The 16,017-nt window shown below is 40.0% G+C and overlaps 1 protein-coding gene across 4 annotated transcripts in view; it reads right to left on the reverse strand.

Annotated features, from left to right (window-relative positions):
* Positions 1–16,017, reverse strand: part of gpc3 (glypican 3) — a 331,966-nt gene that overhangs the window by 113,494 nt on the left and 202,455 nt on the right. For all 4 annotated transcript variants that reach the window (XM_062045445.1, XM_062045441.1, XM_062045443.1 and 1 more), the window contains exons 4-5: positions 2,643–2,785; positions 2,239–2,364 (exon numbers count right to left, since the gene is read on the reverse strand). In XM_062045445.1, coding sequence (XP_061901429.1) covers positions 2,239–2,364; positions 2,643–2,785 — 269 coding nt within the window. The remainder of the gene's footprint in view (positions 1–2,238; positions 2,365–2,642; positions 2,786–16,017) is intronic.

Genomic DNA, 16,017 nt, shown 5'->3' on the forward strand with positions numbered 1-16,017 from the left:
GACAATCGGTGGTTGGTCTCGTGCAGCCTGGTTGTATTTTTGTCAGTGGACCATAATGCACTCAGTTAATCATTTGCATATGTGACATGTACAGTACATTGTAATTGGTTGGCAACCTCACGCACTAAACAGCATGAAAACTTCTCAGATTTTTTTCTTCTGGCTTTGCTCCCAAAAAACAGGTTTTGTCCTTCAACTCCCGATGGGCTCCTCAGATTGCTTAAATTGATTAATTAGACAATGTGAAAAAATTATTTCAAATTCAAAAACAAATGTTTATTAGGCAAGTATATATAATCATATGGTCAACATGGAACAAAAAACTAATACGAGTATAAATACCATCTCAATTAGATAAAAAGGTTTAATCTGACTGTATTAGTTTCAAATTTCCAAATAGGCTGCAAAAATTAATTGACTAAATCAAATATTTGATTAGTAAAAAAAAATTAAATTTACGTTCTGTTACTTTGGTTAATTGTTTTATGAATGCAACTAACAAACTTGCAAAATCTGGACTTCATACAGCGCCCGGAACCATAAGCCTTGTTCACACTGCAGGTCAATGACGATATTTTGCCCATATGTGGCCTGTATCTGATTTTTTTTAGGTCATTGTGAACAGTGAAATTCCGAATTTTTCAAATCCGACTCAGGGTGCTTTTGTATGTGGATTTAAATTGAATAAATGAATGAAATGAGTTTATTTCGGCCATATAATCACCCATTTTGTGTGATCAATTTAACAGCACAGATTATACATATTAACAATCATACACATTCACACACAAAAATAAAATAAAAAGAATGACCGAAAAAGGAATAGGCTGAAGACAAAGCTTATATTTGCCTATGCTATACATTCACTGAAAATTAGATTGCCTGGAACATCAACGTTCAAAAAATCAAATTGGATATGTATCAAATGTGACTGCAGTCTAAATGCTCCGGTCGCGTTTATCTTACCAAAACGTCATCAAAAAGCAATAAGAGTCATACTTATTCGCCAAAATGGACGGTTACAAAATAAATAGCTGGCAAATAAGCAGAAAACAGTCTATACCCCAGGGCAGCTGTGGCTACAAATTTAGCTTACCACCATTAACGAATGAATTTGGAGTGAATGAATGATGGGGTTTTAGTTCTCTGTGAAGTGCTTTGAGTGTCTAGGAAAACACTATATAAATTTAATCCATATTACATTTTCAAAATACAGATTCTGATATTTTTGGAGTGGGTGAGGCTCAGTGGCCTAGTGGTTAGAGTGTCCGCCCTGAGATCGGTAGGTCGTGAGTTCAAACCCCGGCTGAGTCATACCAAAGACTATAAAAATGGGACCCATTACCTCCCTGCTTGGCACTCAGCATCAAGGGTTGGAATTGGGGGTTAAATCACCAATTCTGCTGCTGCTCACTGCTCCTTTCACCTCCCAGGGGGTGAACAAGGGGATGGGTCAAATGCAGAGGACAACTTTCACCACACCAAGTGTGTGTGTGTGGCAATCATTGGTACTTTAACTTTAACTTAATGAGAGGGTTATTTGCCTACCCACACAAATTGTTTGCAGACAAACTGAGAAAGTAAGTTATAAATATGACTGTGGAGCAAAATGTGCAGAAAATATACATTATTTAAACCACAAGGAAGTCTGGTAAATGTACAGTGGATCAAAATCATAATAGGTATGATTTAAAAGTAAAACTGCATTATATTGTAAAGTTTGACTGTCGCATCTGATCCGGAGCAAAGCCAAATCAGGTATATATGATTTTTTATTTTTTTTAAATACGATAATTTTAAGTTTCTGTTAAGATAATTTATCACTTTCATCTGACAGAATGAGTTGTACATGTACTCTCACAATTTTGTCCGTTTTGAGGACAACATAAAGGTATAGTGTTAGAGCAACTATGGACTGGACTCTCACAATATTATGCTAGATCCACTCAACGTTCATTGCACCGGTCGCCCAGGGGGGGTCCCCACATCTGCGGTCCCCTCCAAGGTTTCTCATTGTTATTCCATTGGGTTGAGTTTTTTCTTGCCCTGATGTGGAATCTGAGCCGGGGATGTCGTTGTGGCTTGTGCAGCTCTTTGAGAAACTCGTGATTCAGTGTTATATAAGTAAACTTTGATTGATTGATTGATTGATAGTGCACTCCATTTTGAATGCGCTTATGCCCTCAAAATGCCTAAATACTGAAGTGCGCCAACTGAGGCAAACAGCCAATGACTTACTTGTCCGTCATTTCCTGCCCGTTCCAGCAGAGGGAGTGGTTTGCTGGTGCAGGTTCACGGCTACACAGGGCCTCCCCTAGTCCACTGTAGAAGAAGCTGAATTCCCTCAGACTGGACACAAACTCCCTGAAGAAGGTAAAGTGAGAAATTGTCCATCAAATAGACCGGAACAGAAAACAAGTGGATGTAATGCCCCCTTGGGAGAGAGAGAGAAAGTACCAGTCTCTTCTAATTGCTGTTAATTTAGATGCTGTGCTGCAGAGGCCAGTGAGCCCGCTGGGCATTATTACGTTGCTCAGTCAGCATCACTTATGTGTGAAGAAACCATGAAAGAAACAATGAAATAAACTGACTAAAGAACAGTAGAGAGGGACTTTACACAGGACAAAAGAGACAAATCTGACCTGCGGAGCCCCCCCAAGGTCTCATCGGGGTCTGAGGTTGAGGGATGAGAGCTGCTGGCAGCAGGGACAGAAGGATGCTGCAGAGGAGAGGATGCTACAGAACGGCTGGAGCGCTGTGGAGAATGTCCACACATGCCACTCACCTGCAGAAGAGAGAGAGATGAAAGACTGTCAGTGAGTGTTTCCACCTCCTCCATGCTTGTTCTCACTTGTAGCAGCCGCACCAGAGGCAGCTGATCCGCTGACAGCTTCCTCTGCAAATTGTCATCTGTTTGGGTTTGTTTATTTTGAGAAGGGAAGAAAGTCTGGATTTGCATAACAAACAAGTCATTGTGTCTTTCGCCAGACGTTCATGCCTTGTTCGAATTTGTCATCGCGACGCTCCAAAATGTGAGGAGTTAACTAAAGGCTTCTGGTTTGCTACACTCCCTAAATAAATGCTATTGTGTTCTCACATGGGATGTATGTCACAATAAGACACAAGCAGCCGCTCTCTGTCTACAGGAGATAATGGACTTGGCACACTTCATGCAGGTGCTATTAAAATGCAAATTGTTGTTAATGTTTGGTGGTTTAAAGATTTGCGAGGGTTTAATTTCCCCTGACGATAACTGGCACAGACTTAATTTTGCCAACTAATGTTAACGGATAATTGTGTCTCGCCGCCCTTAAAATAAAGCGGGCGGAGCAGCAGCAGCATATAACTGAGCTGATCAACACAGGACATCAATGTTACCATTGGGGACGGCGTGGCGCACTTGGGAGAGTGGCCATGCCAGCCACCTGAAGGTTCCTGGTTCAATCCCCACCTTCTACCAACTTCGTCGCATCCGTTGTGTCCTTGAGCAAGACACTTCACCCTTGCACCTGATGGGTCGTGGTTAGGGCCTTGCATGGCAGCTCCCGCCATCAGTGTGTGAATGTGAATGTGTGTGTGAATGGGTGAATGTGGAAATAGTGTCAAAGTGCTTTGAGTACCTTGAAGGCAGAAAAGCGCTATACAAGTATAACCCATTTACCATTTACCAAGGTGGTGGCACATGATCACATTTTCTCTTTGTGGATACAAGTGTAAGTAAAACTCCAATACACACACACGCACACTTTCTGTCTCGAATACACATAAAAACAAAGATGGACCAAACAATATAGCTAACCTCAATGCATACACAAACACACATTTATGCACTTGCAGTCCCTAAAAGAGATTTGCATCCCCACGGATCCAACACAATTACAAATAGACGGAGTAGATATTGAAAGGGTAAAAGTAAACACATTTTTGGGTGTAAAAATAGATGATAAAATGAATTGGGAATCTCATGTAAAAAAGTAGCAAGAAACATGTCAATAATGAATAAAGCAAAACATGTTCTACAAACTGTAGACCAAAAATCACTTCATATTCTCTACTGCTCACTAGTGTTACTATATCTGAGTTATTGTGTAGAAAGCAACTACAATTCCTTTACTCACTGTGTTACAAAAAAGATCATTTAAAATAATACATAATGTTGGATATGGAGAACATACAAACCCTTTATTTATTGAATCACAAATATTGAAATTCAACGATTTGGTGCATTTGCAAACAGCTAAAATTATGCACATAGCTAACTTTAACCTGCTACCCAATAATGTACAACAATTCTTCTCAACAAAAGAGGAGGAATATAACCTTAGAGGAAAATCTAATTTCAAACTTTCGTATGCTTGTACAACACTTAAAACCTTTAGCATATACTGTATGTATGTGGATTTAAATTATGGAATGGATTAAGCAAAGAAATCAAACAAAGCACCAATATGATTGGGGCGTGCTTTTTTTTGCCCCACCAGGAAATTATAAAGCGTATGTAGCATTTAACTTCACTGTAACCACTGTGGGAGACGAGGAAAGACCGGTGTGTTGTTTCCTTTAATGTTAAGAAGTTTACAATGTTATGCAGAGGTATAGTTATAACAATTTTATAGACCTATTATACCATTTATAGTCACGGTGGAAAGTGGGGGAAGGCGCAAAATATTTTCTTCTTCCTAGGGGGTGGCGTCACAGAAAATATTTGAGAAGCACCGCCCTAACCCAAACATCCTAATCTCCAACAGCCCACCATCCTGTAGATTGTTGGTGTAAACAACCCCCTAAACCCCTCACTGGCTGCCATATATGAGGTTCAGAGATGGCATAATCTAGGTGTGTTGTTTCATTTTTTTTAAAGTTTAGTTGTTTTTTTTAGCTTACCGGTAGTTTATTATTTCTTCGGTCAGTGGTCAACAAAATAAACAAACAGATTTACATAAACAAACAGTTGTACATTCATAAATTGACAATGTTACAGACCGAAAGGGTTTAAGCTGAAGTTGAACACTTATTTCGCCTAAACCTATAAACAATCTCAAATACAAGATGAGCTTCCTAGAAATATAAAATGTTCTTTACACAACATAAACACTGTTCAAATATATACACAGTAAAGACATGTGAAGTATCCCTGTACACGTGTTGGTTAAACATTTGTAGCAATAATATACTATATACAAACAATTATACTTTCATTATTATTTATATCCCACATTTAGTTTTGTAATGAACATTGATCATAGGATTAACTACTGCGTTGATTCAAGAGTGATACATTTTTGTAAAACATTGGTCTGAAAATGTTTTTTAAATGTGTGAATGGAACTGGAACATTTTAAAAAGCCAAACACAATCAAATTACCGTATTTTTCGGACTGTAAGTCACAGTTTTTTTCATAGTTTGGCCGGGAGTGCAACTTATACTCAGGAGCGACTTATGTGTGAAATTATTAACACATTACCGTAAAATATCAAATAATATTATTTAGCTCATTCACGAAGAGACTAGACGTATAAGATTTCATCGGATTTAGCGATTAGGAGTGACAGATTGTTTGGTAAAAGTATAGCATGTTCTATATGTTATAGTTATTTGAATGACTCTTACCATAATATGTTACGTTAACATACCAGGCACGTTCTCAGTTGGTTATTAATGCGTCATATAACGTACACTTATTCAGCCAGTTGTTCACTATTCTTTATTTATTTTAAATTGCCTTTCAAATGTCTATTCTTGGTGTTGGGTTTTATCAAATAAATTTCCCCAAAAAATGCGACTTATACTCCAGTGCGACTTATATATGTATTTTTCCTTCTTTGATATACATTTTCGGCCGGTGCGATTTATACTCCGGAGCGACTTATACTCCGAAAATACGTTAAGGTGTTTACATGTGTTGTAGAAAGCTTTTTTCGAGGTGCATGTAAACGTACAGAGTTATGCATAAATGGATGGAAAGTCCCCAAAAACAAAAGTTGGACCCAAAACATGAGTAATACCCAAAACACACACACACAGTACATCCTCTTTGCTACATCTTCCTCTCATGTAATTGTCCCCGCTGTGCTGTGCCTGCAGCGACCGCTGCTCCCCCCGCAGGCCATGATTAATGTGATTGGAGCATTCTTCAGTTTTGTTGGCGCTTTTCTTTTGAAGCCACAGGGGGGGATTTGTGTGCACCAGGGAGGCACCGATTCAGCACAAATGCCCTTCCATCCACCCATGCCGATTGTTTCTGGAGTCTTCAAGGAAGGGACACATCGGTGGTATATTAATATCACGTGGGGATGGGCTAACACAACCAACAGGGTAGGCTGCTGATAAGGCTTGCCTCAGCGTGAGTGCTCACAAATACCTGCGCAGTTTTATCTTCATTGAGCAGCCTGCTTCACAGAAGGAGGGACGGGGCCTGTCCACCAGTAACAAAACACACAAACATGCCTTGCGGGCCGAGTGAGGGCATACTTGCAAACCTGCACCTCTGTGTCAAATGTGACGTAAAGCTCTAATTTTATTCAAACATGGATTTTAAATTAGAATTTCACAATCTTGTCATAACATGAAGTTGGCAGTGAGCAGTTTCAGGAGGCGATGATAGTGCCACAACCTGCATGGGACATATATAATACATTTACAGTCAGTGACGGTTTTTGATATGGACAAAGGGGCGCCACAAGGATAAGAAGGGGAAAAATACTCGTATGTATTTGTTGTCATCAGTTTAGGACAAGGTTATTCAACTAAATTGTTGTTAAAAAGCTCAGAACTGGGGGGGGGGGGTGGCGGGCTTCTCCCTTCACCACAGTTTGTATTCAGTCACGTCACTTTTGAACCGAAGTGGACGAAGTGGTGGTCAACCAAACCAACATGGCTACCGTACAGCTATTAGCTTGCAAACTATCTGAGTACGCAAGGGGCCTAAAAGCATATATGTACAAAAAATCTAACTATGCAATATAATGGATCTCTAAAGGTTATCAAAAAAAGATTTGTCCAGTGGTCTCAAGGATTCCTTCCGTCAGTTCCCAGACATGTCAAACTATCTGGTAAATGAAGGCTTGGAAAAATAGTCTACAACTTGTTTGTGTGTGGCTGGGTCAAGGAAATTTGGTATCGGTTTTTGCTCTGGCAAGGTTGCATTTCAGGATTTTTAACTGTGGCCATGTTTGTTGCCTTGTTGTTGGACGCACCATTACGCGTGGTTTTCCCCATCTTTATCAACATATAACTATAGATCTCAACATTGTGTATGTGCTGATAGCTTCACTTATGATTGCTGCCGTTGGTAAAAGCTTAACTCTTTTAGGTTTTTCTCACATTTGCTTTCGTTTATTTAGACTCGCCGAGTTGGAGCTTTTCCGAAACGCTCATAGCAAAAATGCGTTTGAAGAACTCCGAAATTACATAAAATATCAAGATAAAACTTAATGGGGAATACAAAACGTTAAAGTATTTCAAACAAACCTTTAATGAAGTGATCACTGCAAACTCCTGTAGTTTTTGACTCTGCTCTCTTGTATTGAAAAGCGTGCAACATTTCTCATCGTCCCTCAAAAAATCTTGACATATTTTATCATTCTTGATTACCTCTCAAGGAACTCTGAAGAAAGTTTTATCCTTTGCATGATTTTAACGGTTTGAACAGCCTAAACAACATAAGCTCAGGGCATTTTTCTTTGAGAAAGGCAAAACGCCACACAGAACGCTTTGACAACAGACACTTGCTTGAAGGCCAATTCGAGTCGCGCATAGTTAATGAGGCGGACACGACATGAGGTGAATACAACCTATTATTCTTATTTTGTATATTCCTGAGAACCAGCATCCTCTTTGATTTTGGTCTATTTATTTCATCAAGAGTTGGGAATTTCAGAAAAAAATACCTGTGTCTTCAGAACGCACTACTCTTTTTAGGGGCCGACTGTAAAAAAGCTAGTGTGAGATCATCTATATGACAGTGCTCTAGTATTCTTTGGAGTATGCTGCAAAAATGTTCGTCATGCCCAAGTTTACCCAGTCTGATGTCATTCCCGGGCCATAGTTGGCCCGCGGGTCGCCAGTTGAATAGTCCTGATTTGGGGTATGTGTGTCAGATTGGTGACCTCTACGGACGGAATACTGGTGCCACCACAATACGGCTCACATGATGTGGAATAAACCACAGTGAGTAATGAGGAGTGTGAGTTAGCCACTGGGCCTCAGCATTGAATTGTAAGCTGAAAAGGTGAAGAGCAGGTAGAGCAGCCATGCCAGAAATCACTGCCGTTGTGTCCTTGGGCAGGACACTTCACCTTTGCCCCCAGTGCCGTTCACACTGGTGAATGAATGAATGAAAACTGGCAGCCACGCTTCCGTCAGTCCACCCCAGGGTAGCTGTGGCTACAAATGTAGCTTACCACCACCAGGTGGGTATGTGAATAACGGGTTCTCACTTCTCTGTGAAGCGCTTTGAGTGTCTAGAAAAGCGCTATATAAATCTAATCCATTATTATTATTATTATTATTATTATTAATACAGGGGCACTCTGCGCCCCCACCAGAAAGTAATATATAAATTGCACATGTTTTTTTGTCTTGTCAGGGGCTCTGTCCTTTACTGTGTTGTGACTTCTACACAATGTTTTGTCTAATAAAACAAACAATTATTACATGATCTAGAATAGATGGAGGGGGTCTCATACAGGGCGCCATTGAAGCTAGAAGTCTTACTGTTTACAATAAGCATTATCTAATGAATAGAGGTTTGCAAACAAAATATTCCAATCGAAGTTGGTCAAAAATCTTTAACTGAGGATTATTATAGCAATGCATAGTGATGGGCAAGCGACTTGAAAAATGTAGTAAGCTAAATTACAAGTTACTCTCGATTAAATGTAGCTAAGCTGAAGGGGGAGTGATCCGCGGAGAATTGTAGCGAGCTACACTACAAGCTACAGGGCAAAAGTAGCTTGCTACATTAAAGCTATATTTAACGGCATTTATATCTATGGGCCCACATGTATAATATCAATGTTAATGTAACTGAGAGTGTACAAATGGACCCAATGAGGGTCCATTACTATTAACTATCTGTCATTTAGCTGGGGACACCCTATAACTACCTCTAGGGGTCCCCACACCCCACTATGTATTTATTTAGTTTGCCTTTTCTTTGGCCCACCCATCCATCCACTTTCTACCCCTTGTCCCTCTCGGGGTCACGTGGGGTTTACCTACAGTAAAAAAAAAAAAAAAGAGCATCTAAAAAAACACTTGTTTGTTGCTTGGGAACAGTTGGTAATGTGCAGTAAAACTTAATGTGTGTTTTTGAATTTTTGTTGGATGTCTAATATGTCTACAGTTAAAATTCCCCTCTGCCCCCCAAAAATAAGTCATTTTATATTTGTTTTCTCATGTTTCAGCACCAAAATGTGGGTGGGCCTGCATTAGCCAGCTGATGTCACCTACTAAAAACTGGAGGTAATTTCATAATATGTAGCATGTGTTTTGGTAACGTCTTTATCCCCAATCACGATATGTTCGCACAGAATTTGAAGGGACTATCAAATTTGTCTGCCAGATGCATTATTGCAGGTTGTAGCAATACAACTAAAGAAAGGGTCAGCCTGCCTCTCCAGTCAAAATGACTTGCGTAAAATGGGACCAAGCGAGAGGAGTTTAAATTGCAGCGATCATTTGGTCAAAGTTTTCATGACAAACAAATAAAAGACTCAAGCCAAATGTGATCCCAAATATCAGGAGCACCCTCGAGGGGAGAAAGCGGAAAGATGAGCAGAATCGGCACTCAAGAACAAAAGAAAAAGAAGGCAAGCTGCTAGTATTCTATTTTGCATCCTCTTCTACTGATGTTTTCCTCCGAAAGAGCACGGTGATTTGCAGCTGCACCGACCAGCAGCCTGGGCCCGTTCAGGATTGGCCTACCACTCCTCGGCCTCGGCTTCAGGCTCAAAACAGGATGGTTGAAGTCTCTGATTGAAGGCTAATTATGGTGTTTTTGAGCTTTTTCATCAATGGAATCCAAATGCAAAATCTCAGACTCAGAACTTGAATTAGAGCCTTCTTGCAAAGAATCCACGTTTGTCTACACTAATGTAAAATTCAATAACACGTTTTAGTTCCAGATTCTTTCATATTTTCTTTTTACTCAGATTTTTAACCATATTGGTTACTATGGACAAGTGCGGCAAAAACATGATCAAAATAATATTTTTACATGCCTTTATCCACACTGTCTATGCGAGGAAATGGGCTCCGTCACACCAAGAGGGGTGGCATATCGAGTCTGATGATGAAATGGGGTCGTTTCAAGTGCTCTTAGTTATCTACCAATTACTGCAAAACTAATTGATATTATGGAAAATGACAACCATTTTGAGGAACAAAATATACATGAAGAGAACTTGTTAGTGAAATGTCGGTCATCTGGAACTCGTGGGTTCTTTAGGAGGACACACGAGTTGTGTTAAAAATGCTCTTTGTGTTTGAACATTCTGATAAATGATCAAATGCAGCAAACCAAGCTGTTTCCTCAGTGGAGGAACAATTTGGAGTTAACGGGATTTGTCTGGATGCTTTGTGTGCACACCAGCAAGACAAAAGCGCATCACAGACAGAAGAACGTGTACCGTATATGTCAGTGACACACAAAGATGTGACATTAAAGCTCGCTGCACAACAACACGCAATCTTCTACGGTCCCGGACAGATCCATCATCTTTGTGTCACAGCCGACTTCCTGTCTTCATTTCAGCCGAGGGGCGGTTGGGTGATGAATGTCTCTTCTGCACTCTTCTGTCCTTGGTCCTCTTGGGTTCACCCCCACCCACCAGTCTTCTATTCTGTCCATGTCTTTGTCGCTCCTTTGCTCCTCTCCAACTCCAGAGCAACTGCTAAAAATAGAGCTTCATAAATCATGCATCTTCACTCACAGCAGAGCATATAAGCAGCAGAAAAAGAGGGAATGAAGGCAATGTAATGTTGAGATGTACAGATGGAGGTGGAGGACATCAAACTCCGGGAGGAAGATAGGAAGTTGACGGCGGGATAGATTGGCGCTGCGGGGGCTCTTGGCTGCACTCTCCTTTCTCTCTGAACATGCTTTGAGTCATGATGGAGTTGTGCTGATTGGAAGAAATGAGCAGAAAAATGCCGGAGAGAAGGCTGTCAGACTCATGAGTGGTCACCAGGCCGGCAGAGTACGTGTTTAAAGTGTAATGCATCTCTTCAACTGTGCTCAGTCAATCTGTCCATCACTGTGGGAAACCGCTCTGAGAACGTCCCTGGAGGGGAGGTTAAGTGAGAGACTGTGTGGCTGTACTGCTTGAAATCACTTGAAACCACATCTCTACAAGCCAGACTGACAGGATCCTTTCCCAAGCCCTGAAAATATTGAAGTACACTTAGATACTGGTTTCCCTAACTACAACATGCATGCTGGTCAAAGTCAAAGTTGGTATTTATATGAAGCATATTTTGCATATGTTGTATCTAACGATCATTTGATGACCTGTTTGACGCCTATACTGACTCACCTGCACTGGCTTCCTGTGCACTTAAGATGTGACTTTAAGGTTTTACTACTTACGTATAAAATACTACACGGTCTAGCTCCATCCTATCTTGCTGATTGTATTGTACCCTATGTCCCGGCCAGAAATCTGCGTTCTAAGAACTCTGGCTTATTAGTGATTCCCAGAGCCCAAAAAAAGTCTGCGGGCTATAGAGCGTTTTCTATTCGGGCTCCAGTACTCTGGAATGCCCTACAGTTAGAGATGCTACCTAAGTAGAAGCATTTAAGTCCCATTTTAAAACTTATTTGTATACGCTAGCCTTCTCAGCATCAAGGGTTGGAATTGGGGGTTTAATCACCAAAAATGATTCCCGGGCGCGGCCATCGATGCTGCTCACTGCTCCCCTCACCTCCCAGGGGGTGATCAAGGGTGATGGGTCAAATGCAGAGAATACATTTGCCACACTTAGTGTGTGTGTGCCAATCATTGGTACTTTAACTTTAATTAGACCCCCCTTTTAAACCAGTTGATCTGCCATCTCTTTTCTGCTCTGCCCCTTTCTCCTGCATGGAGAGGTTATTAGGTGACCACTGATAAGGGCTAGTTGTTCAAAGTCAGCACCCGGGGTGGACCACTCATCTGTGCATCAATTGGGGACGTCTCTGCGCTGCTGACTAGTCTCCACTCAAGAGGATCCCCTGCTGGCCCCACTATGGACTGGACTCTCACACTATTATCTAGAACCACTCGACGTCCATTGCGCCGGTCACCCAGGGGGTAGGGGTTACCCACATCTGCGGTCCCCTCCAAGGTTTCGCATTGTATCCCATTGGGTTGAGTTTTTTCTTGCCCTGATGTGGGATCTAAACAGAGGATGTCGTTGTGGCTTGTGCAGCCCTTTGAGACACTTGTGATTAAGGACTATATAAATAAACTTTGATTAATTGATTGAATTTCATCTTTAACAACTTTTCAGACCTAAAAATATACGTTTAAATGGGGGCCCGGTTGCCGGTGGGGCGGGGGCGGTCTTCCCGTCCGGTTGCGGGGGGTCTCCGGGCCCCTCGGGCGGGGCGTCCCGCCTTTCTGTCCGTGTGGGGTGTGGTCTCTCGCTGGCTTGGGGTCTGGCTGCCCCCTGCTTTTCTCGTGCCGTGTCCTCTGCCGGGTGCGTCTGTCTGCGGCCTGCTGCTGGCCCTTGTGGGCGCGGTGGGCCAGGCTCTGGGGTTCCTGTCGCTGTCCGGCTTGGCTGCGTAGGGGCGGTGGTCCCTGGTTCCCTGGGCACCGCACCTACTGTTTGTGGGATGGGCTCTCGGGGAGGCTGGGGCCGTACTCTGGCTCCCGCACACACTGGGAGTCAAATGTATTGTACATGCAAATTCACATATACTCACATACATACATACACAGGTACCTACGCTCCCACATACATATACAAATACAGTACATATTTACACACTCAAAGTTCGTACATCCACACGCACGCTCATTATACAAACATACTGTATACACATACTGTACATATACATTCACTGTAAAAACATACATATACACACACTGTACATATACACTCACTGTACAAACACACACATACACATACTGTACATATACATTCACTGTACAAACACACACATACATATACTGTACATATACATTCACTGTACAAACACACATATACACATACTGTACATATACATTCACTGTACAAACACACATACTGTATACACATAATGTACATATAAATTCACTGTACAAACACACACATACACATTCTATACATATACATTCACTGTACAAACACACATATACACATACTGTACATCAGGGGTCACCAACGCGGTGCCCGCGGGCACCAGGTCGCCCGTAAAGACCAGATGAGTCGCCCGCGGGCCTGTTCTAAAAAAAAAAAAAAAAAAAGTAAAAAAAAAAAAATTATTATTATTTTTTTTTTTTTATTAAATCTACATAGAAAAAACACAAGATACACTTTCAATCAGTGCATCAACCCAAACAACCTCCCCCATGCACACTCATCCACACCCACTCACACAAAAGGGGTTATTTCTTTCTGCTACCAATATTCTGGTTCCCACAACATAGACAACACATCTGCAAGGGACACAGTCCCTGAAGCACACATGATTGTATAGGCTGCTGGTCCACTAACATTTTCATTAATTACTATTTTTTATGTAATTATTTTTATATTGTTTTACTTTCTTTTTTATCCAAGAAAATGTTTTTTATTTATTTATCTTATTTTATTTTATTTTTTTAAAAAGGGCCTTATCTTCAACAGACCAGGTTGTCAATGAAATTAGATTTGTTTAAAGGGTTTTTTAAACCAGGCCCAGTCCAGATAATGTCCAAGTCGGACTCAGCAACACACACCTTCATTCATGTACACAGAAAAAAATTAGGGAACACAACAGATTGCATATAATTTATAAACAAAATTACATTTTCAAAATAAGCATTTATGTACAGTCCAGATTATGTCCAGGTCACTCAAATTAGGGAACACAACAACAGATATCATATAATCTATAAACTTAATTATACTTTCAAAATAAGCCTTTGAGGACTTCTCATCTTTTTTATAATGTTTTTTGGCATCATTATCGTTTTCAACCATGTAACTTTCTAAAGTTAGAAAATACTGAATAAATGTTTTAAAGAAAGTAATACTAAGTGAATATCTGTTTTTGGCCTTAAAAATAAACCTTTTACCGAGTACTATAATTAAATTGACTAAATCATGATTGTCAATGAACTCTCCTAAAATAACAGAAACCACATTAAGCTTCATAAACAAACCAATCCTTAAACAAATTTTTTCAACTTCCACCCAAAACAAAGACACAATATGACAATACCAAAACAAATGCAGGTTGGATTCAGGCTCCTCACAACAAAATCGTCAATCATCTGACTCTGTCATATTCCATAATTTTAACATTTTCCCTGTGGGTAAGAAGTTATAAATAATTTTAATTTGAAAATAACGATTTTGCACATCGATAGTGGTTTTATAGACTAGTTTGAATATGGCATCCCATGGCAACGGGCAGTCAAAAAAGTCCTCCCATTTTCCATTTGTGTTATATGAGGCAGCCTTCAAAGATTTCTTTATTAAATAAAAATTATATATTTTTCTATTTATTTTAGTTCCTTTTTGCCAACTAGAATTTCTTATTAGAGGTTTACAAACTAATAATTTAGTAGTTCCATAATTAATTATTTGTTTCCATCTTTTCCCAATTACTCCAGTTAGTTGATAAAATGAAAAGCTTGAGCAAGCATCACCATACATAGCTCTAAATTCATCATACTTCATAATTTTACCATTCTCATTGATAATATCATTGACAAAAATGATTCCTCTTTCAAACATATTTTTCCAAAAGAAAGGCTTTCCATCTATTACAATATTAGAGTTCATCCATATTAACTGCTGCAAAATATCGTCTCTTTTTTCTGGCAAATAAAATTGAAAACACCACTATGAGTGGATTGTTTCCTTTATGAACCCCGCCATGTTTCCCAGCAGACTCTCTGGGAGGGGATCACTTGTAAAAAAGGATACAATTTCTTTTGATACAGTACATGTTTTTTGTCCACCAGGACATTTGTGTACCACTCAATGTTTAAATACATCTTCGGAACAATTGATGCTTTTAAAGACAGACACATAGCTTCAAGGTTGAGAAGTTTCAGGCCCCCATATTCATACTCTTTGTACAAAACCTTTCTTTTAATCTTTTCTGGTTTGCCGTTCCAGACAAAATCGAAGACCCTCCGCTCATAAATCTTAAAAAAGTTTTGTGATGGAGCTGGTAATGACAAAAACAAATAAATAAATTGAGGCATAATTAACAAGTTGGCAATAGACATTTTACCATACAAGGTTAGGGATTTCCCTTTCCATAATTGCATAATTTTGTCCAGCTTTCTTAGTCGATTATCATAATTTACTGAGCCTAGATCTTCCAGATTTTCTGGGACAACAACACCAAGTATGTTAACTGGTCCATCTGTCCACAAAACAGGCACTTTGCATTCCATTCGAAAGGACGTTCCCTTTAGATTTCCGATCCTTAACATTTTACATTTATCATAATTAAGCTTAAGGCCAGATTGCTGTGAAAATATGTCCAAAAGATTAAGAAGGTTCCGCAAACAATGAGGAAAAATCTTATCTTTGTGAATCAGCCTTTTCTGACATGAACTTCATCAAGAACAAACACAGAACACGCCTCACTGATGCACATCTGCAAGACTCACTCAGAGTTGCAGTGTCAAGTTACACACCAGAGTACAACACACTAGTTAACAGCATGCAATGCCAGGCTTCCCACTAACTGACAAAGAAACAGATAACAGATTTGGTGTACAGTTCAAAGTGTGACATGATTTAAAAATTTGAGAGTTTACTTTTGTATTTTACATGAGTTATTATTTGTACAAACATGGTGCAAAGTAATTCATGATTTGTTAAAAAAT

Source organism: Entelurus aequoreus, linkage group LG04 (genome assembly GCF_033978785.1).
Source record: "Entelurus aequoreus isolate RoL-2023_Sb linkage group LG04, RoL_Eaeq_v1.1, whole genome shotgun sequence".
NCBI classification, from domain to species: domain Eukaryota; kingdom Metazoa; phylum Chordata; class Actinopteri; order Syngnathiformes; family Syngnathidae; genus Entelurus; species Entelurus aequoreus.